The 23635-nt window shown below is 44.4% G+C and overlaps 1 protein-coding gene and 1 long non-coding RNA gene across 4 annotated transcripts in view; one reads left to right on the top strand and one right to left on the bottom strand.

The window, feature by feature from the left end:
* C16H20orf194 (chromosome 16 C20orf194 homolog) overlaps positions 1-8951 on the bottom strand; it is a 166953-nt gene extending 158002 nt beyond the window's left edge. For all 3 annotated transcript variants that reach the window (XM_003905008.3, XM_017944962.3, XM_017944963.3), the window contains exon 1: positions 8755-8951. In XM_003905008.3, the coding sequence (XP_003905057.1) occupies positions 8755-8837 (83 nt within the window). In that variant the 5' untranslated portion in view covers positions 8838-8951. The remainder of the gene's footprint in view (positions 1-8754) is intronic.
* A 361-nt stretch (positions 8952-9312) lies between these two features.
* LOC103888078 lies at positions 9313-22711 on the top strand. The gene is made up of 3 exons (XR_652439.4): positions 9313-10071; positions 20684-20744; positions 21909-22711. It is a non-coding gene; the product is annotated as an uncharacterized LOC103888078 (long non-coding RNA).
* Positions 22712-23635: the final 924 nt, after the last annotated feature.

The following is a 23635-nucleotide window of genomic DNA, read 5'->3' as shown; positions in this document are numbered from 1 at the left end:
ACAGCTCTCTAAAGGGAACTGACTCAACAAGGAAGGAAACCCCTTCTGTTTCCGTTTCTTGTCTGACAGACGTAATGGCTGGAGTTCCTATAGCCATTCTGTGATCATGGAGCTACGGTGAATATAGAAGCCACCTGCTAAAAGACAGCAGAACACAAACATAGAAGAGGCCTGGTTCCCTGATGACTCTGTAACAGGACTGGCCTGCCTTCGAACTAGACAGACATCTTCTTAAAGTCATTATTGTTAAGCATCTTGCCAGCTGCCAAACTTAGTTCCTGATAGGCCACCTTATCTAAAATGGTTAAAACTCATGTCCAGCCGGGCGCGGTGGCTCAAGCCTGTAATCCCAGCACTTTGGGAGGCCGAGGCGGGTGGATCACGAGGTCAGGAGATCAAGACCATCCTGGCTAACATGGTGAAACCCCGTCTCTACTAAAAATACAAAAAACTAGCCGGGCGTGGTGGCGGGCGCCTGTAGTCCCAGCTACTCGGAGGCTGAGGCGGGAGAATGGCGTGAACCCGGGAGGTGGAGCTTGCAGTGAGCCGAGATCGCGCCACTGCACTCCAGCCTGGGCGACAGAGCGAGACTCCGTCTCAAAAAAAAAAAAAAAAAAAAAAAAACTCATGTCCAATAGCAACTCATGTCTACACACATTTCATGAATTGGTATGCATGACACTCTACAAACTAAATTCCAGAACTTCAGAAAATGTTACCCATCACAAATGGAAAATGTTATCTGGAAGTTTGTTCACTATATTCTAGTGTATACAACACTTTATTTTCCATTTTCTTCCTTTTCTCTGGCATTCTCTTAATATTTCCTTACAGAACCTGTTCTTTGTAAAGTCAGTTTCACAGGTCTTCAGTCACAAAGCATTCACAATTCCTTTCCTTCACTTATTTGACCACTAAAAACATGCCAAATCTAAATGCAATGTGAAATCCTGAGTTGGATCCTGGAACAGAAAAGGAATGTGTGGAAAAACTGGGAAAATTCAAATAAAAGCCGGAGTAGTAAACTCCAAGTAAACAAAAATTTACTAAGTAAACAAATCTATTATACCAATATTAATCTCTTAGTTTTGATAAATGCACCAGGGTTATATGTAAGATCTTCATATTAAGGGAAGCTGCATGAAGAGTATATAGGAACACTCTGTACCATATTTGAAATTCATCTATAAATCTAAAATTATTTCAAAATTAAAAGTTAAAAACAAAAAGAATGCCAAACGAGCTGCCTTTTCTTCAAAACAGAGCAAAAAATCACAGATAACAATTTTAAATATCCAAGTTGCAAACCCTGCTTCGATTTTCTTTCTTTTTTAAAAATTTTATGGCAAAAACAATAATTTAAGCTGTGTTACTTAAAGGGCATTTGTGTCTCATTCACGCCCCTCTCCAAAGGTCAGAACCTCAGAGAAGGCCCCACAAGCTGTGAAACACTGTTAAGATAGTATGTACTATTAATGCCACAATACTCACTAAGTAAGAGTCCTCAGTATACTGCCATCACAGATACAAGTGAAAAAGAAGTTATATAGGCCTCTAACGCTGGATCAGAAATAAAGCCATACAAGTCTAAGTAAGCATACCCTTTACAGGCACCACACCAAGCCTTCCTGGCCAGCATCCAAGTAAACTGGAGGCTGAAGCTCCACATTTTCAGGTATTCCAGGGCATTGGCTTGCTTTGCGTTTTGAGTTTTCTTAAGGCTGTGACCATCTGCACTGTAGTTATTACTTCTGTAAATCTGTAAATCCCCCAAGAGAACCAGGGGTAATGGCAGCTGGCTAACACCTGAAGAGATAACTAACCTCTGCGAGGCTTTAATTAAAGTGCTTTCTCTAGAGCATCACTATCATGAACCACTTTCCTTTTTTTTTTTAATTTTTGAGACGGGGCCGGGCGCGGTGGCTGAAGCCTGTAATCCCAGCACTTTGGGAGGCCGAGATGGGCGGATCACGAGGTCAGGAGATCGAGACCATCCTGGCTAACACGGTGAAACCCCGTCTCTACTAAGAAATACAAAAAATAGCCGGGCGAGGTGGCAGCGCCTGTAGTCCCAGCTACTCGGGAGGCTGAGGCCGGAGAATGGCGTGAACCTGGGAGGCGGAGCTTGCAGTGAGCTGAGATCCGGCCACTGCACTCCAGCCTGGGTGACAGCGCAAGACTCCATCTCAAAAAAAAAAAAAAAAAAAAAAAATTTTTGAGACGGAGTCTTACTCTGTTGCCCAGGCTGGAGTGCAGTGGCACGATCTCAGCTCACTGAAACCTCTGCCTCTTGGGTTCAAGCAATTCTCCTGCCTCAGCCTCCCCAGTAGCTGGGATTACAGGCACCCGCCACCAGGACTGACTAATTTTTGTATTTTTAGTAGAGATGGGATTTTTCCAAGGCCAGGCTGGTCTTCAACTCCTGACCTCAGGTGATCCACCCACCTCAGCCTCCCAAGTGCTGGGATTACAGACATGAGCCACAGCACCCGGCCGATGAACCACTTTCTTACCACCTAGCTCACAACTACGACTCTTCATTCTCTGAATACCCATGAAATTTAACATAGCCCACAGCTTCACCTGTAATTATTCTCTATTCATTCAATAAATAATTATTGGAGCAGTGTTTCATAATAGCTAACATTAGCAGTTCAAACTCAGCGAGTTCTACGTGCCAGACACCAATCTAGGCAGCAAGGGAAACAATGTGGGAAATGGCAATTAAAAATAGTCCCAGCCCCCTGGTACTTTCCAGGGGTGATAAAGAAGGTTCTTCCCCATGACCTTCTTGACAATAAAGAAATCCTACCTATGTCACCCAAGCTACCTTGGTATGGGGAGGGGGTGATCGTGGGGAGGGTTCCCCGCCCCCTTTTGATATAGGAAGATCCGTAGAATCTTTCTATAGAAGATGGCAGAAGGGACCCCAGCATAGGAAATCCTTAATCAGATTGTTTTGCTAGAGCACATCCTCCAGTAGCTTCTTCGTAAAACATGCATGGGAGGTCAAATTTTGAGAACTCACATGTGTGAAATACCTTCATCCTTTCTTACATTTGCCTGAGAGTTTGGCTGGGTGCAGAATTCTGGGTGGGAATCTATTTTCCTTCAAAAGGCACTCTTTGCTCCACTACTTCCTAGCTTCCAATCCTGCTAGAATCCTAGGATTCCTGATCCTATCTAGATTCTTTTGTCTTTATGGTGCTAGAAAATTTCATGATGCTATGCCGTGACAAGGGTATCTTTATTTTAAACTGACAGGTAAAACTGTAGGTATGTATATGTGTATCTGATGTTTTGAAGAATATATATACATTGCGGAAAAGTTAAGTCTAGCTAATTAACAAATGTATCACCTCACATAGTTGTTTTTGTGATGAGTACACTTAATATCCACTCTGTTTGCATTTTTCAAGAATATATCATCATTAACTACAGTTACCATGTTGTATAACCAATCTCTTAAACTTATTCCTCTACCCAACTGTAATTATGTATCCTTCAAACAGCATCTCCCCATCCCCACTATACCCTAACTATCACTATTCTACTCTCTACTTGTATAAGATCAACTTTTTTTTTTTTCTTGACCCAGGACCTCGCTCTGTTCCCCAGGCTGGAGTGCAGTGGCATGAACACAGCTCACTGTAGCCTTGACCTCTTAGGCTCAAAAGATCCTCCCATCTCAGCCTCCTGAGTAGTTGGAATCACAGGTGCATGCCACCAAGCCTGGCTAATTTTTTTTTTTTTAATTTTGTAAAGATGGGGTCTCGCCATGTTACCCAGACTGGTCTCAAACTCATGGGCTCAAGCAATCCTCCCACCAGGGCCAAGATCAACTTTTTTAGATTCTACCTACATATGAGTGAGATTATGTGGTATTGGCATGGATATTTTAAAATTTATTGTGCTAGATTCTTGGCAAGTCCTTTCAATCTGGAAATGTATGTCCTTTGGTTCTAAGAAATGTCTTTTTTTTTTTTTTTTTTTTTATCATTTCTTCATGTCTTCAAACAATAACTACTTGCTATCTCTCCCTGTTACCGACATCTACAGATCCCTAGGTCATTCTGTTAATTCATGATAATCTCAATATTCACCACAATCTTTGCCTCTCAGTGCCTTGATTCCCCCGCTTCCAATGGTGGTGTCCTTTACCCTACTTCAGCTATTCCCTTCCACATTGCCCACATCCAAGCAGCTCAACACAGCTGCAGGAAAAGCATACAACTATGCTAACTAGGGTCTCACCTAGGTTTATAACTACAGACATCAAATGGGCATTAGGTGCTGCCTGGAAATTCTAAAACTTTTCCTTATTTTCAACTCATTCTTCCCCATTCTCTTGGATGAATCTGACACCTCTCTTCATTTTTAGCTGAAGACCTTCCTTCTTATTTACCTGAGAACACAGAAGTAATCAGAAGAGAACTTCCACTTTCTCTCACCAACCAGCATTTGGGTTCACATAATCTGCCACCAACGAATTGTCTGCATTGCTCCTATCTAACTTGTGGCCAACATCCCCATTTACGTACTAGATCCCATTCCACCTTACCTACTCAAGGACTTCACCCTTGCAAGTGTCTCTTCTCTTTAGTCATCAATTGTCCCTCCCTACTGCATCAGCCCATCAATTTACAAACATACTATAATGTCTGCCCATCTAAAAACAAAAAGAACTCAAACCTCATGATCTTCCAACTACAGCCCCATTACTCTGCTCTCCTTATAACCATCCTCAAAAGAATATCACTATGACTGTCTATATTCAGTATCTTCAATTCTCCTCTCATTTTCTCCTTTGTAAATTAATCAATTTATTTTTTGAGAGACAGGGGTCTTGCTATGTTGCCCAGACTGGACTTGAATTCCTGGACTCAAGGGATCCTCCCACCTCAGTCTTCCGAGTAGCTGACTTACAGGTGACCGGCTTCATTTTCTCTTGAACCTACTGCACCAAAACTGTTCTTGTCAAGGTCACTAGTGACCTCCACATTATCGAATCTAATTGTCGATTATTAGTCCTTTTTTTTTTTTGACATGGAGTTTCACTCTTGTTGCCCAGACTGGAGTGCAATGACATGATCTTGGCTCCCCGCAACCTCCGCCTCCCGGGTTCAGGTGATTCTCCTGCCTCAGCCTCCTGAGTAGCTGGGATTACAGGTGCCCACTATCATGCCTAGTTAATTTTTTTTTTTTTGAGAAGGAGTCTCGTTCTGTTGCCCAGGCTGGAGTGCAGTGGCACGTTCTCAGCTCACTGCAACCTCCGCCTCCCAGGTTCACGCCATTCTCCTGTCTCAGCCTCCTGAGTAGCTGGGACTACAGGCGTCCGCCACCACGCTCAAACTACTGACCTCAGGTGATCCATCCGCCTGGGCCTCTCAAAGTGCTGGGATTACAGGTGTGAGCCACCGTGCCCAGCCTGATTATTAGTTCTCATCACACTATCAACAATCTCATTCAGCTTTCGATGTCTATTTCCGATTATTCTCCCACCTCAGAGGTAGGAAACCATTTTCTCTCAGAACTTGGAAGACACTGCTACGCTGTCTTTTCTTCTTCTAGTGTTCTTAATACTAATAAATGGTAACTCCATTCTTTCAACAGCTGAGGCAAAAACCGACTAGGCCTTCTTGTGTTATTGTTCCTTCAGCCCTATTTCTTCCTCAGTACTTATATCTCACCATTCTATATTATGATTTTTACTGTTATTGTCTCTTCCCATTTACAAGAGTTATTTGAGGGCAGGGGACTGCTGTATTTATCTGAATCTACAGCACCTAACACAGTACTTGTTGCATTATTTATATAAAGAAACAGTGAAATTTAAGCTATTAAGTCCCAAGCAGGAACAGATCCCTCTACAGAAAAACATTTTGAAGTAGGAAAGTATATTTCAGCTAGATTTCCACTGGTTCCTTAGCATTGGTCCAGATAGGTTAGTTTATACCTTGGTAATAATTCCAAAATCCCAGTGGTGTTTCACTTCTTGCTCAACCTACCTGTCAAGCACAGGTCACCTGGAAGCTCACTCTGGGGCCTCAACTGATGGGTGGCTGCCATTTGTAGCCCCAACAGCTACCATGACAGAAGGAAAGAGAATGGAAAACTACACAACAGAAGCTTGTACCATGAAAGGCTACACAGTATTCCCACACATTTCACTGACCAAAAGCAACTCTCAAGGCCATACCTAACTTCAAAGAAGCAAGCAAGTACAATTCTACTACATGCTCAAGAGACAGAAACCAAAAATACCTGGCAACACTGATGACTATCACATACTTAAAGAGAAGCCTCTAATTCTGAGCAACAATATTTTAATTCTTGATCTCCATTCTCCATCTGTGAAAATGAACTACCGTGCTAGAACCATACACTTGCAGAACTATCTATGGGTCTTAGGAATGTCACTTCACCAGTTAGGTTTGCCCCTTTCATCACTCAGCAGTCAGCAGCCAAGCCATATATGGGTGACAGGAAAGTGCTAGAAACATTCAATGTCAAGAGTAAGGGAAAGGCTTGAATGGGCAAGAAAAGCACGTTCAATCATGTAGAAGTGGGGAAAGGAGGGAAGCCTTCAGCAAATTTCTTTCACCAAAGGTATTGGGCAGCTAGGCCTTGGGGTTCCTTGCACTATTCCTTGTCTGAAATCAAACAAGTTTCATTCAAACCACTTGATAGAGGATTTGGAGTGCGGGTATGATCAGTAAAGTGAGCCAGCATACTTCTGTTAACATAGAATCACTACTTTAAAAGAATAAATAAAAAGCACATGGTCATGCTACTAAAAACAAGAAAGGCAGCAGTTAAGAGATGGATTCTAAGGTGGAGATGATTTTTTTTTCCCCCTAAAGGTCTCAATAGACTCAAATCCAAACTCCTAAGCGCAAAACGATCTGGGATAAACCTCAAGTCTACATAGAGCCTAGGTTTAACGGATGGCTGTTCTAAAGTATCCTATGCAATGTCTATACAAGTTCAAATACTTTGCTTCAGACAGTGAAACTGGCAGAAATGTTGCAAAGGATTGGAGATGGTTACCACAAGCAGTTAAACTTGGAACTGTAAAGCCCACAAGGAATTACATTGAAGGGCAGAGCAGGAGTTCAAAAATGTCACTTGACAGATTAGAAGCAATTTAGGACTCCTAAATGCAATGTTTCATTGGTATCTACCTCCCATCTTCCCTATCCTTTATTTGTTCAACAAACATATATTGGACTCTGGGATGTGGAAAGGAATGCAGGGAAGTAAAAAAGAAACAGGTTTCTAAGAATCAGTTTCTTGTTCTGCAATAATTTGGTCTAGTTAAAGCAAACAACCCCAAAAAACAGATCAGCAAGCAAAGGTAAAACATATGCCTGAAGCACCATAACAAGAATATAAGAAAAGCTGTTTTAACAGATAGACTGGCAACCTCCTTTCAAGGGAACAATACATTTGCTTTGCTATGTGGCCAGAATAAGAAAAAGCAAACAACAACAAAACCCTCTCCTGTTTTAATGACAGTTTAGAGGTACCAAAGCTCATGGCTCGCATTCTCTCTCTCCCTCTCCCTCTCAAAGGTCTCTGCTGCAACCCCTCCATCATTCCAACCTCCACACCGCGCCGGCGCCCCACAACAGCTCCATCACAAACAATGCCCAGACTAACAAGGTCAGCACCAAAGGCATAGGGCACAGAAATCGGAAACGGATCTTCCTATACCTAAAGGGGGCGGGGAACCCTCCCCACGATCACCCCCTCCCCATACCGAGGTAGTCTGGGACTGTGTCTCTACGGTAAGGGGCCCGGCGCCCGCCGCTTTCGGGGGCTCTAAGCCTCTTTTCCCTATTTACCCAGCTTTTCCTCCTGCGTCCCTAATACCTCTACTTCCTCCCAACCTGAGCTCCCTATTGTGGAGTGAGGGGGCGTCGCGATGCAGGCTGAGGCAGGGGGAGCTGGGGATACGCGCAATAGGGGAGATGCTGTCATTATGTACGTAGGGGGCGGCGGACACTCTAAGGAAGCCGTTGTCAAGGGCAAAGGCTCTAGAGACCCACGACAGGGGGCTTTCTAGGTAATCCACTTGGGGATTCTACACAAGGGAGCTACTGTGTGTGTGGAGGTGTGAGTTCTCTAGAGGTAGCAGTTTCTGGGGGAAACATTCCATGGGGAAGGCGAGTGAGTCATTTATAGGGAAGCCTCTGTGGGGTTCTGTGTAGAAGAATGTTTCCTGGGAGAAACGTTCTATGGGGGTGAGGACGTCATAACAGGGTCTTCACAGAGAACTGTTGTCCATAGGGGAGCCATTGTGGAGAAACCGTTGCAGGGTTGTCTATAGGGGAGCCACTGTGGGGAAACCGTTGCAGGGTTGTCTGGGAGCCATTGTGGGGAAACCGTTGCAGGGTTGTCTTTAGGGGAGCCACTGTGAGGAAACCGTTGCAGGGTTGTCTATAGGGGAGCCACTGTGGGGAAACCGTTGCAGGGGTGTCTGTAGGGGAGCCATTGTGGGGAAACCGTTGCAGGGTTGTCTGTCTGGGAGCCATTGTGGGGAAACCGTCGCAGGGTTGTCCAAAGGGGAGCCATTGTGGGGCCTCTACAGAGGGCGCCGTTCCTGGGAAAACATTTCTCCCTGAGCTGTTCAGGAAAGAACCATCCCGAGGAAGCCATGTCGCACCACGCCCTGCGGCGAGAGGCGTCGCCGGACCCCGACAGCCCGCATCCCCCGCCCGGCCGACCCTCAGCTGCCTCTGCCCCGCGTACCTGACGGACGGTGACCCGCGGCTGGAGCCGCCAGGGGACCGAGCGCGGGGCAGCCCCAGCCGGCGCGCGGGGTACACGTCCATGGCGGCGGGCTGCGGGCGGCGGGCGGCGGGCGGCGGAGGAGGACGGTGCCGCTGCGAGGGTCTCTGTGGCCCGCGGGGCGGCTCCAGGCAGGCTGCGGCCGGGCGGGGCGGCAGGGCGTGCCGGGTGGGAGGGGGCGCGGCGCGCGGGGCCCGGCGGGGGCGGGGGCGGGGGCGGGGGCGGGGAGGGGCGCGCGCGCACCGAGAGTGGATGGGGGCGTCGGGAGCGGCTGTAGTTGGGGGTCGGCGCACTGCCACAGGGACCCCACTTCTTAAGCGACGACGCCGCCGGGCCGGATGTTGGGAGCGCGTGTCCGCAGGGTGAGGGTTGCCACAGCGCCGCCCTGCTTCGTCCTCAAGCCCGACATCATAAAGCGGGGCTCTGCGCGGCGCCCCCCGGCCACGCACACTGACGCGCCCGGGGGCGGAGCCTCTCCCAGCCCGGCCCCGCCCCTCCGGCTCTGCCCGCCCCGCCCCGCCTCGCCCCGCGGGGCCAGCCCCCGCCTCCAGCGAAGTCTTCCGCTCCGGCGCCGGGGTCCAGCGCTCCTCCTCCGCACCCGACTCGCTTCCCTACTCTCCGGAACGGGTGTCTTCCCGCCTCCTGCTCATCAATTCTGCACCCACCCTTCAAACGTCCGGTAGATTCCTAGCCGGCCTCGGGTTAGCATAGCAGTGCGCACCCAGCCCTGCGCAGAGCATGAGCGTTAGACGCTCACAGGATCCCGGAAGACCCCTATAACCTTTACTGTTAAGATCCTGGCTCTACCGGTTTCTGCAGGGACATGTACAAGAAACTTGGGAAATACTTCACTGATAGTTGCCAGGCGTCCTGTATATACAGGACGTATTTAATGACTATTGTCCTGCGTCCTTTGTTGACCTTGTCGGAATGCCTTAAATGTCCTATATTAATCTTTTTACAATAAATTGCAATAATTAGAGCTATTTTTCTCCCACAGTAATTGGTGCTAGATGACTTAAATTACAACACTGGCTGAAAATCCTTCCTTCACTAATGAAGATGTGGACAATCCCTATGGTGTCTCCTTCAGGTTTGTCTGAGGGAAGACCAGAAGGGTGTAGGAATTTAAAGTGCTTGTCTTTCATATTCAAGAAAGCAAAATACTTTTTTAGCTCAAGTCCGGAGCCGTGAAGAAATAACCGCTATTATTTAGAGATCACTTCTCGTCGGTGCAACAGCTCTGAAAATCAGCCAATCAGCGATAGCCTCACTCCGGTAACTATGCTTCTTAGTAAATCAATGACTACCTCACGCTTCTGAAAGTCAGCCAATCAGTGACCGCTCTAGGCCTGCGACAATAGCCAATCAACAAGTGCCTGATACCAGCGACCAGGCTTCGGAAAGTCAGTGGGTATTCAACTGCCGCACTCCAGTATCCACACACACAGCCGAGTCAGTCACTCGCTCCACACTTCTGCTTGGGAAAGACAGCCAATCCCTGAAGGCGAATGTTTCCAAAACCATTTTCTTTTCTTTCCCAGACTGAGTCTCATTCTGTCGCCCAGGCTGGAGTGCAGTGGTGCGATCTCGGCTCACTGCAACCTCTGTCTCCCGGGTTCAAGCGATTCTCCTACCTCAGCCCACCGCGTAGCTGGGACTATAGGCTCCCGCCACCATGCCCGGCTCATTTTTGTATTTTTAGTAGAGACGGGGTTTTGCCATGTTGGCCAGGCTGGTCTCAACTCTTGACCTCAGGTGATCCGCCTGCCTTGGCCTCTCAAAGTGCTGGGATTACAGGCCTGAGCCACCCCGCGCCTGGCCTTTTTTAAAGCTCCTTTTTTTTTCTCTTTTTTTTTTTTGAGACAGAGTCTTGCTCTGTTGCTCAGGCTGGAGTGCAGTGGCACGATCTCCGCTCACTGCAACCTCTGCCTCCTGGTTCAAGTGATTCTTGTGCCTCAGCTTCCCAGGTAGCTGGGATTACAGGCCTGTGCCACCACGCCTGGCTAATTTTTTGTATTTTTAGTGGAGACAGGGTTTCGCCATGTTGGCCGGGCTGGTCTTGAACTCCTGGCCTCAAGTGATTCGCCAGCCTTGGCCTGCCAAAGAGCTGGGATTACAGGCGTGAACCGCGCCCGGCCTTCAAAACCTTTTATAAGATCAGCTCTGGCTTTGTTCAGAGAGGCTGTACCTTACAAGTACAGCTGTCCCTTGCAAGCAGAGAAGAAATTCACTTTTTTAAACATCAGCTATTGAGTTCAATTTATTGTTTTGTCCGAGTTCAAAGTTCACAGCTCAAGATTCAATTCCCAGTTACCATTTGGTATGAGTTTGGACTTATGACAGACGCAATGACACCATCATGAGATTTATCAAATACAATTCTCTCAATTCTTTCTATGCTTGCAGTGATCAGTTTTCTAGCTCAAGTCCAGAGTCATGAACGAGTAACGACCATTATTTAGAGATAACTTCCCATCGGTGCAAAAGCTCTGAAAATCAGCTCTAAAAACAATTCAACGGTGCTGGACGTGGTGATGCACGCCTGCAGTCCCAGCACTTTGGGAGGCTAAGATGAGTGGATTTCTTGAGCCCAAGAGTTTGAGACCAGCCTGGGCAACATGGCAAAACCTCATCTCTCTATATATATGTATTTGTGTATATATATTTATATATATATATTTGTTTATTTATAATATATATATTATATTTATATAATATATGTACAAAATATATTTCACATATGTGCGCACACACAAATTGGCCAGGCATAGTGGCATGTGTCTGTAGACCCAACTACTCAGGAGACTGAGTTGGGAGGATCGACTGAGCCTGGGAGGTCTAGGATGCAGTGAGTTGAGATCAGGCCACTGCACTCCAACATGGAGGACAGAGTGAGACCCTGTCTCAAAAAAAAAAATGAGTATAGGCACAGATTTGTGCAACCACCACCACAATCAATTTTAGAACATTTTTGTCAATCCAACAGGAAAATCCTGTACCTGTTAGCAGTCGTTCCCCATTTCTCCCCAACCACCCTAGCCCTAGAAAACCACTAACCTTTTAATTTGCCTATTCTGGACATTTCATGTTATCAGAGTCATTCAATATGTGGTTTTTCATGACTGCCTTCTTCCATTTAGCATAATGTTTATAAGGTTCATCCATGTTGCAGCATGTATCAGAATTTTGTTCCTTTTCATGGTTGAATATTATTCCATTGAATGGATATACCACATCTTGCTTATTCATTTATCTGTTAATGAACAGTCAGATTGTTTCCACTTTTTTGCTGTGTTTTGTAGCTAATGCTATATTAACATTTGTGTACAAGTTTTTGTGTGGACATACAGTTTGTTTCCTTGGAGATCTAAGAGTGAGTTTCTGGATCACATGATAACTCTATGCTTAACCTTTTGAGGAACTGTCAACCTGTTTTCCAAAGTGGCTGCATCATTTATATTCTCACCAGCATGATATGTCAGTTCCAATTTTTCCATTATCTTCCCTAATACTCATTATCTTTTTTATTATAGCCATTTTAGAGGTTATGAAGTGGTATCTCATTGTGGTTTTGGTTTACATTGCCTGATAGCTAATGATGTCAACCATCTCTTCGTGTGCTTATTAGCCATTTGTACCTCTTCTTCTTCTTCTTCTTTTTTTTTTTTTTGAGAGGAAGTTTCACTCTTGTAGCCCAGGCTGGAGTGCAATGGCGTGATCTCAGCTCACCGCAACCTTTGCCTCCTGGGTTCAAGTGATTCTCCTGCCTCAGCCTCCCCAGTAGCTGAGATTACAGGCATGAGCCACCACGCCCAGCTAATTTTGTATTTTCAGTAGAGACGGGGTTTTCCCATGTTGGTCAGGCTAATCTCAAACTCCCGACCTCAGGTGATCCACCCGCCTCAGCCTCCCAAAATGCTGGGATTACAGGTGTGAGCCGCTGTACCTGGCATGTACCTCTTCTTTGGAGGAATGTCTGCTCGAAATTTTTGACCATTTTTACTTGGTTACTTATCCTTTTATTAAGTTGTGGTAGCTCTTTATGTAGTCTAGATACAAGTACCTTATCAGAAATATGATTTGCAAAAATTTTATCCCATTCTGTGGGTTGTCTTTTCACATTCTTGATATTGTTGTTTGAAACACAAAACTTTAAAATTTTAATGATATCCAGTTTGTCAATTTTTTTATTTTGTTGTTTGTGCTCTACATGTCATAACTAGGAAACTATTGCCTAATCCAAAGTCATGAAGACTTACTCTTACATTTTCTTATAAGAGTTTAATAATTTTGGCTCTTACATTTTAGGTCTTTGATTAATTTCGAATTAATTTTTCTATATGAGGTGAGGCAGGGATCCAACTTCATTCTTTTCCATGTGGCTATTCACTTGTCTCAGCACCATTTGTTAAACATACTATTTTTTTCCCATTGAATTGTCTTGGTACCCTTGTTGAAAATCAGTTGTGTTACCCATTTTTTTATTTGTGTATATTTGAATCCACAAATGCCAAATTGCAAGAGTGAATTTTATGACAAATTTTCTGAAGAATGTATATTTATTAAAGGAGGGAAAATCCATTTGCAGCTCTTTGTGTGATATGTAAGTGTTTATTCAATATTGAAAATGGTGGAAAGTCAGATATAAATCAGCACATACTAACGGCTCAGCATAAAAGATACGTGATTTTTGTACCAAAGGAATGGATAAAATGACAAATTTTAAAGACAAATTCAGATTGAGAAGATAAAATAATCACAGCAAAGTTGTAATGGCTCCCACACTGTCTGTTGTCATCATTCAGCTCAACATACTGCTACCAGTAGTATTTTCTAATGCCAATATTGCAAGCAAATTTTCAAATGTCGGGACAAAATCTACTGCAATAATTTGAGATGTAATGACTCCACTTACTACTGTTGCAGTGATTATCAAAGCTCTAAATGCCTCACTGTTTTATAGCATAACTATGGATATGAGTAACCACAGTGAAGAAAAGCTTTTCCTTTGCTTATGCAATCGTTTTCTTGTGAAAAAGGCTTGCTTGTGGGGCTATTTTGTGTAGAATCCCTTCCAGATGAGATTCAGAAATGAGCAAATTGTTGCAGAGATTCTCCTAATGAATTAGGAGTTATTAAAAACTGTAGAGCTTTTGATGGAAATAATACAAATAAAATATTGGTAGATGTTTGCACAATGCTTATTCAAAATTGAAGTAAAGCTTGACTGATTCTACGGAAGCTATTGACTGTCCTGCTCATATTCTGCATAATGTTGCTCAAACAGCATATGATGTCCTTTCCATTGCCTCTGAAGCAACTGTCCTGAAATTGTTCTTATGTCAGCATTTATAATATTTGAACTGAACAATTAAGATATTTATGTAATTTTGTTGGCATTTAGTATTCCTCAATTCTCTTGCATTCAAAAACCTGCTAGCTCGCTCTCTTTTTTTTTTTTTTTGAGACGGAGTCTCGCTCTGTCGCCCAGGCTGGAGTGCAGTGGCGCGATCTCGGCTCACTGCAAGCTCCACCTCCCGGGTTCACGCCATTCTCCCGCCTCAGCCTCCGAGTAGCTGGGACTACAGGCGCCCGCCACCACGCCCGGCTAGTTTTTTGTATTTTTAGTAGAGACGGGGTTTCACCATGTTAGCCAGGATGGTCTCGATCTCCTGACCTCGTGATCCACCCGCCTCGGCCTCCCAAAGTGCTGGGATTACAGGCTTGAGCCACCGCGCCCGGCCTCTTTTTTTATTTTTATTTTTGAAATGAACTTTCGCTCTTGTTGCCCAGGCTGGAGTGCAGTGGCACAATCTCAGCTCACTGCAACCTCCGCCTCTTGGGTTCAAGCCATTCTCCTGCCTCAGCCTCCTGAGTTGCTGAGATCACAGGCATGCACCACCATGCCTGGCTAATTTTGTATTTTTAGTAGACATGGGGTTTCATTATGTTGGTCAGGCTGGTCTCGAACTCCTGACCTCAGGTGATCCACCTGCCTTGGCCTCCCAACATGCTAGGATTACAGGCGTGAGCCACCGCACATAGCCAGCATTCTTTAACATATGGATTTGAGAGACTCCTCAGTTTATTTGAAGTACTGAAAATATATTTTAATTTTAAAGAAAAAGCTCTCGGGTTAGGCACGGTGGCATGCCTATAATACCAGCTACTGGGGAGGCCACAGCGGGAGAATCCCTTGAGGCAGGAGTTCCAGACTAGTCTGGGTAACATAGTGAGACTCCATTTCTATTTGAAAATTTTAAAAATTAACCGGGCATGGTGGCACATGCCCGTTGTCCCATCTACTCAGGAGGCTGAGGTGGGGAGATAGCCTGAGCCCAGGAGTTCAAGGTTGCAGTGAGCTGTGACCTATGTACTCTAGCCTGGGTAACAGAGCAAGACCTCATCTCTCTTTGTTAAAAAAAAAAAAAAAAAAAAAGAGAAAAAGAAAAGATCCCCAAATATCCTATTGACTTTTTTTTTTTTTTTTTTTTTTTTTGAGACAGAGTCTCGCGCTGTGTCACCCAGGCTGGAGTGCAGTGGCGCGATCTCGGCTCACTGCAAGCTCCGCCTCCCAGGTTCAGGCCATTCTCCTGCCTCAGCCTCCGAGTAGCTGGGACTACAGGCGCCCGCCACCACGCCCGGCTAGTTTTTTGTATTTTTAGTAGAGACGGGGTTTCACCATGTTAGCCAGGATGGTCTCGATCTCCTGATCTCGTGATCTGCCCACCTCGGCCTCCCAAAGTGCTGGGATTACAGGCTTGAGCCACCGCGCCCGGCCCCTGTTGACTTTTAAAGTAACCCATTGAGGGAAAGCTTTTTAGTAATAGGGTTATGCAAGTGAAAAAAGAGCAAACAGTGTTATTGAAATACTCCAGTGCTTAAGGGAACTCTTGAATGCGTTAAGTGAATAATTGATGAAGAAAAATGTAACCCTTTAAGTGTCAAGGCTGTTCTTAAAAGGGACAACATTACTTATGAACAAGAAAAAGTCTGACTTGAAGTGAATAATTATTACAGCACTTATCATGATTACCTTTTGAAATGGATTTCAACCCATCAAGAATTTTCTTTTTATTTTTATTTTTGACAAAGACTCACTGCTGCCCAGGCTGGAGTACGGTGGAGTCCATGATCTCAGCTCATTGCAACCTCCACCTCCTGGGTTCGAGCAATTCTTGTGCTTCAGCTTCCTGACATAGCTGGGATTACAGGCGTGCTTTATCATGCCTGGCTAAGGTTTTGTAATTTTAGTAGAGTTGGGGTTTCACCATGTTGACCAGGCTGATCTCAAACTCCTGGCCTCAAGCAATCCATCTGCCTTGGCCTCAAAGTGCTAGGATTACAGGTATGAGCCACCGTGCCCGCCCAAGAATTTTATTCTCTTATATAGATATTACTGAATACTCTTCTAGCATGGGAACAAGCGGAATCCTCATATTTAGTGTTGAAGAAGAAAGGAATAGAAAATGATAATGTTCTTTTTTGTTGGGGGACAGCATTTTTAAGTTATTGATCAAGAGATGAAACAATCCTGAAGAATAGAAAATCAAGTTGTGCCATGAAAGATGGTATTTGCTTTAATGAACCAAATTGGAAGAGCAATTTTCAGGGTTGTTAACTTTATCTTAGAATATGTTCTGTGTATTAGGCCATTCTTGCACTGCTATAAAAAAATACCTCAGACTGGGTATTTTTTATTTTCTGTATTTTATGGACCTGCCACTTCAGGAAAGACTGGGTAATTTATTAAAACAAAAAAAGAGAGAGAGACTTAATTGGCTCATGGTTCTGCAGGCTGTACAGGAATGACTGGGTAATTTATAAAGAAAAGAGGCTTAATTGGCTCATGGTTCTGCAGGCTGTACAGGAAGCATAGTGGCTTCTGCTTCTGTGGAGACCTCAGGAAACTTACAATCATGGCAGAAGACAAAGGAGAAGCAGGCACATCTTACATGGCTAGAGGAGGAGCAAGAGAGAGAGGGGAAGGTGCTACATACTTTTAAACAACCAAACCTCATGAGCACTCACTATTACAAGTATAGCACCAAGGACTTGGTGCTAAACCATTCATGAGAAACCATCCCCACAATCCAATCACGTCCCACCAGGCCCCACCTCCAACACTGGGGATCACAATTTGACATGAGATTTGGTGGGGACACAGATCCAAACCACATCATTTTTCCCCAGCCCCCCCCAAACCTCATGTCCTTCTCACATTTCAAAATATAATCATCCCTTCCCAACAGTCCCCTAAAGTCTTAACTCATTCCATCATTAACTCAAAAGTTCACTGTCCAAAGTGTCATCTGAGACAAGGCTAGTCCCTTCCACCTATGAACCTGTAAAATCAAAAACAAGTTAGTTACTTCCAAGATACTGTGGGGGTACAGGCATTGGGTAAATACTCCCTTCCAAAAAGGAGAAATTGGACCAAAAAAAGGGGCCACAGGCCCCATGCAAGTCTGAAATCCAGAAGCGCAGTCATTAAATCTTAAAGCTCCAAAATAATCTCCTTTGACCCCATGTCCCACATCTAGGGCACACTGGTATGAGAGGCGGGCTCCTAAAGCCTTGGGCAGCCCCACCCCTGTGGATTTGCAGGGTGTAGCCCCTGAGGCTGCTCGTATGGGCTTCTGTTGAGTGCCTCTGGCTTTTCCAGGTGCAGGGTGCAAGCTATCAGTGGATCTAACATTCTACTGCCTAGTGGAGCTGGAAGACAGTGACTTTCTTCTCACAGCTCCACTAGGCAGTGCTCCAGTGGGTACTCCGTGTGGGGGCTCCAACCCCACATTTCCCCTTCACACTGCCCTAGTAGAGGTTCTCCATGAGGGCTCCACCCCTGCAGTATGCCTCTGCCTAGACATCCAGGTTTTTCCATATATCCTCTGAAATCTAGGCAGAGGCTCTCAAGCCTCAACTCTTGCACTCTCTGCACCTGTAGGGCTAACACTACATAGAAGCCACCAAGGCTTATGGCTTACACCCTCTGAAGCAGCAGCCTGAGCTGTACCTGGGCCCCTTTTAGCTGTGACTAAAGCTGGAGTGACTGGGATGCAGGGAACAGTGTCCTAAGGCTGCACAGGGCAGTGGGACCCTGGGCCTGGCCCAAAAAAAAACATTCTTCAGTACTTGGCCTCTGGGCCTATGATGGGAGGGGCTGCCAGGAAGGTCTCTGAAATGCCTGTGAGGCCTCTTTCCCATTGTCTTGGATATTAGCACTTGGCTTCTTTCAGTTTTCCTGCCTCAGCCTCCTGAGTGGCTGGGACTACAGGTGCCTACCACCATGCCCAGCTAATTTTGGTATTTTTAGTGGAGACAGGGTTTTGCCATGTTGGCCAGGTTGGCCTTGAACTTCTTACCTCAAATGATTTACCCACCTTGGCCTCCCAAAGTGCTAGGATTATGGGCATGAGCCACCACAACCTGCCTGGCTTCTGTTTTATTATGCAAATTTATGCAGCCTGCTTGAATTCCTCCCCTGAAAATGGGCTGCACATTTTCCAAACTTTTATATTCTGTTTCCCTTTTAAATATAAGCTCAAGTTTCAAGTCATTTCTTTGCTCACACATATGAGCATAGGTTGTTAAAAGCAGGTGGGCCACATTTTGGATGCTTTACTGCTTAGAAATTTCTTCTATCAGATGCACTAAATCATCACTTTCAAGTTCAAAGTTCCACAGATCCCTAGGCACAATGCATCCAACCTCTTTGCTAACACATAATAAAAGTGATCTTTGCTCCAGTTCCCAATAAATTCGTCATCTCCATCTGAGACCTCTTCAGCCTAGGCTTCATTGTCTGTATCACATTAGTATTTTGGTCACAACAATTTCACAAGTGTTTAGGAAATTCCAAACTTTCCTTCATCTTCCTGTCTTCCTCTGAGCCCTTCATACTCTTCCAACCTCTGTTGATTACCTAATTCCAAAGCTGCTTCCACATTTTCAGGTATCTTTACAGCAGTGACCCACTCCTTGGAACCAATTTTCCGAATGTTTCTTCTCACACTGCTATAAAGAAATACCTGAGACTGGGTAATTTATTTTAAAAAGAAGTTTAATTGGCTCACAGTTCTGCAGGCTCTACAGGAAGCATAGTGGCTTCTGTTTCTGGGGAGGCCTCAGGAGACTTATAATCATGGCAGAAGGTGAAGGAGAAGCAGGCACATCTTGCATGGCTAGAGCAGGAGCAAGAGAGAAAGAGGGGAGATGTTACACGTTTTTAAACAACTAAATCCTGAGAGTACACAATCACTATCATGAGTACAGCACCAAGGGGCTAAACCACCACCACGATCCAATCACCTCCCACCAGGCTCCATCTCCAACACTGGGGATTACAGTTTGACTTCAGATTTGGTGGGAACACAGATCCAAACCGTATCATTCAGTATGCAGCCTCATATTGCTAATGTTGAGCATGTTATCTAACTAATGAATGTTCAATGGACAACTGAAATAAGTTAGATGTTACCGTTGTTGAAGCTATATTACAATGAAAATAACTATAGATTATATCTACAAGGAATTTTATAGGCAAATTTCAAAATCAAGAATCTTAATTACAGTGGTCAAAAATATAATTAGAGAAATATATAATTCAGATACTTATAATTTATTTTCTATAAGCAAGGAAATACTTTTAGTGAATGTCCCACGCAATAATTTTTATATCAGGCAATTAGGTGTAATTCTAATTTAACTGAGTCCTTGTATTTTTATTTGTTAAATCTGGTAACCCTACTAGTGGATGATCTGAGATATTGCATGTAATCGTTAACAATGATCTTTTAAAAATAATATGTAATAAGCCAGGCACGGTGGCTCATGCCTGTAATCCTAGCACTTTGGGAGGCCGAGGCAGGCGGACCACAAGGTCAGGATTTAGAGAACAGCCTGGCCAGCATAGTGAAACCCCATCTCTACTAAAAATACAAAATTTAGCTGGGCATGGCAGCATGTGCCTGTAGTCCCAGCTACTCAGGAGGCTGAGACAGGAGAACTGCTTGAACCCAGAAGGCGAAGGTTGCAGTGAGCTGAGATCGTGCCACTGTACTCCAGCCTGGGCCACAGAGCCAGACCCATCTAAAAAAAAAAAAAAATCTGTAATAATCTTTTTTTTACAGAGGTATAAAATCTTTATAATAAAATGTATATTTCATTTGACAATTTTTGACAAATGTATGCAATTGTGAAACTATTACCACTTTCTCCCCAAATCAGTGCCATTCCATGACCACAGAAAGTTCTGGGAGACTCTCAATGAAAAATAATAACAAAATAACAACACACACACACACACACACACACAAACACACACACGTGAAAGTCAAGACCCTTTTGCAGTCAAATCCCTCACCTAACCCCAGGCAACCACTGATTTCATTTTTTTGTTTGTTTGTTTGTTTTGAGACAGGATCTTGCTCTGCTGCCCAGGCTGGAGTGCAGTGACGCAATCATAGCTCACTATAACCTCAAACTCTCAGGCTCAAGTGATCCTCTCGCCTCAGCCTCCCAAGTAGCTGGGACCACAGGTGAGTGCCACCATGCCTGGCAAATTTTTAAAAAAATTTTTGTAGAGATGGGGTCTCATTGTGTTTCCCAGGCTGGCGTTAAACTCCTAGGCTCAAATGATCCTACCACCTCAGCCTCCCAAAGTGCTGGAATTACAGGCATGAGCCTTCACACCCAGCCCTTGATTTGATTTTAATGTCTGTAGATTAGTTTTGTCTGCTCTTGAAATTTGTGTAAATGGAATCAGCATATTGATTTTTGAGATTCATTCATTATGCTATATGTATCAATAATTTGTTTACTTTTATTGATAATGAGTAATATTTTATAGCTCAAAAGTAACATAATGTGTCTGTCCACTTACTAGGTGGTGAACATTTGACTTGTTTCCAGTTTGAGGATATTGTGTATAAACTCCGATAAAACATGTATGTATAAGTCTTTGTGTGGCCATATGTTTTCACCCTTCTTGGGTAAATAGGAGAAGAATTGCTAGGTTATATGGTACATGTATGTTTATCTTTATAAGATAACCATCTAACAGTTTTTCAAAGTGGTTGTGCCCCATTTTACACTCCCATCAGAAGTGTATGAGAATTCGGTCCTGGGGCAGAGGCTCATGCCTGTAATCCCAGCACTTTGGGAGGCCGAGGCGGGCGGATCATTTGAGGTCAGGAGTTCAAGACCAGCCTAGGCAACATGGTGAAACCCCATCCCTACTAAAAATACAAAAATTAGCTGGGTGGTAGTCACATGCACCTGTAATCCAAGCTACTTGGGAGGCTGAGGCAGGACAATCACTTGAGCCTGAGAGGCAGAGGCTGCAGTGAGCCAAGATCGCACCACTGCACTCCAGTTTGGGTCACAGAGTGAGACCCCAGCAACACTTGGTAGTGTCAGTCTTTAACCTTCGTCATCCTCCTGCGTATGCAGTTGTGTCCCATTGTGATTTTAATTTGCATTTCCCTAATGACTGATGATATTGGGCATCTTGTCATATTCTTATTTACCATCTGAATATCTTCTGTTATAAAATATTTTTAAAGTGCTCTGCACATTTAAAAAATGGGTTGTTTGTGTTTTATTACTGAGTTAAAGGAGTTCTTTATTTTAGAGTATGTTATTTCTGAGACTTTCCTGGATATATGCATTGGGAATGTTTTCTCTCATTGGTTGCATTTACATTTTCTTTTCTTTTTTTTTTTTTTTTTTTTTTTTTGTCTGAGATGGAGTTTTGCTCTTGTTGCCCAGGCTGGAGTGCAATGGCACAATCTCAGCTTACTGCAACCTCTGCCTACCGGGTTCAAGTGATTCTCCTGCCTCAGCCTCCCAAGTACCTGGGATTACAGGTATGCACCACGATGCCCAGCTAATTTTTTGTATTTTTAGTACAAACAGGGTTTCACCATGTTGGCCACGCTGGTCTGGAACTCCTGACCTCAGGTGATCCACCCACCTTGGACTTCCAAAGTGCTGGGATTACAGGCGTGAGCCACCATGCCCAGCTACATTTTCTTAAAAGTGTCTTTTGTGCAGCACATTTTAATTTTCATGAATTCTAATTTATTATTATTACTTTTCATTTATTTTAGAGGAGAGCGTGGCTGGCTCTGATGTTCAATGATATGGGAACAGAAAGAGGTAGGAAGGCCTGAACCAGCCAAGAGACTTTACCAGAAGTAAAAATTCCTCTTCCTTCAATGCCTCAAATCAGGATCTTGAAGTTGGAAAATAACAAAAGCCTGTACAGATTCCACTTTGATTGTTTTTGGCAAGGCTATTTCATAACTACCTGTGGTGATCTAGAGGGTTTCTCAGAAGAAATGACATTTGTGAAAGGAGTCCAGAGGCTGAGTGATAATAAAAGCTATAGTTCAAAACCACACTAAGCACACTTCATGTCATCCTCTGTGTAGCCAGCCTCCAAGGTGGCCTCCAGTGATCCTCAAGTCCTGTGTTCATGCCTTTGTATAGCCTCTCCCAACACTGAATCATGCCTGGCCTGTTACCAGTAGAGTATGGCACACATTGTGACGTCCAAGGCTTGGTCATGAAAGACATATGCAACTTCCTTGTGCTTTCCCTTGCATCATCTGTTCTAGACAAAGCAGCTGCCATTTTATGAGGGCACACTCAAGCAGCTCTATGGAGAGGCCCACATGGTGAGAAACTGAGGCCTCCTGCCAAAAACCAGCATCAACTTGTCAGTCACGTGACTGAACCATCCTGGAAGCAGATCTTCCTGCTCCAGTCAACGCTGCAGTTGATCACAGCCCCAGTGGATACCTTGGCTGCAGAGAGACCATGATCTAGAACCAGTTAGCTAAGTTGTTCCTGAATTCCTGACTCACAGAAACTGATTAAGATAATAAATATCGTATGTTGTAACAAGTCACTAAATTTGAAGGTAATTTGTTATTAAGCAACAGATAATTAATACAACAGTTCTATAAGGTAAGAATGAGGTATTATCTCCACTATACAAATAAGGAAACTGAGCCTCAGAAAGGTTACGTGACTTGCCCACATTAACTGTCAGAGCAGATTTTTTTCCCTTGACAAATAATTTACATTTTATGGCAATTTCCATGGAGAGGCTAGGTGCAGTGACTCATTTCTGTAATCTCAGCACTTTGGGAGGCTGAGGTGGGAGGACTGCTTGAAGACCAGCTAGGGCCACATATTAAGACCCCCCTTTCTACAAAAATTTTTTTTAATTTTTGTTTTTTGAGACAGAATTTCACTCTTGTTGCCCAGGCTGGAGTGCAATGGCGTGATCTCGGCTCGCTGCAACCTCAACCTCCTGGGTTCAAGCGATTCTCCTGCCTCAGCCTCCTGAATAGCTGGGATTACAGGCACCTGCCACCACGCCCGGCTAACTTTTGTATTTTTAGTAGAGACAGGGTTTCACCATGTTGGCCAGGCTTGTCTCAGACTCCTGACCTCAGGTGATCTGCCTGCCTCGGCCTCCCAAAGTGCTGGGATTACAGGTGTGAGCCACTGCAACTGGCCAAAAATTTTTTTTAATTTGAAATGTATATTTTAAATTTAAATTGCTCACACCTGCAATCCCAGCACTTTTGGAGGCTGAGGCAGGTAGATCGCTTGAGCTCAGTAGCTCAAGACCAGCCTGGGCAACATGAAAAACTCCATCTCTGCAACAAATACAAAAGAATTAGCCAGGCATGATGGTGTACGCCTATAGACCCAGCTAACTGGGACGCTGAGGTTGGAGGATCGCTTAAGCCTGGAAGACAGAGACTTAGTGAGCCAAGATTGCACCACTGCACTCCAGCCTGGGCGACAGAGCAAGGCCCTG

This window comes from Papio anubis, chromosome 16 (assembly GCF_008728515.1).
Source record: "Papio anubis isolate 15944 chromosome 16, Panubis1.0, whole genome shotgun sequence".
NCBI classification, from domain to species: Eukaryota; Metazoa; Chordata; class Mammalia; order Primates; family Cercopithecidae; genus Papio; species Papio anubis.
Note: the sequence above shows the minus strand (reverse complement) of the source record. Positions and strands in the feature narration are given on the sequence as shown.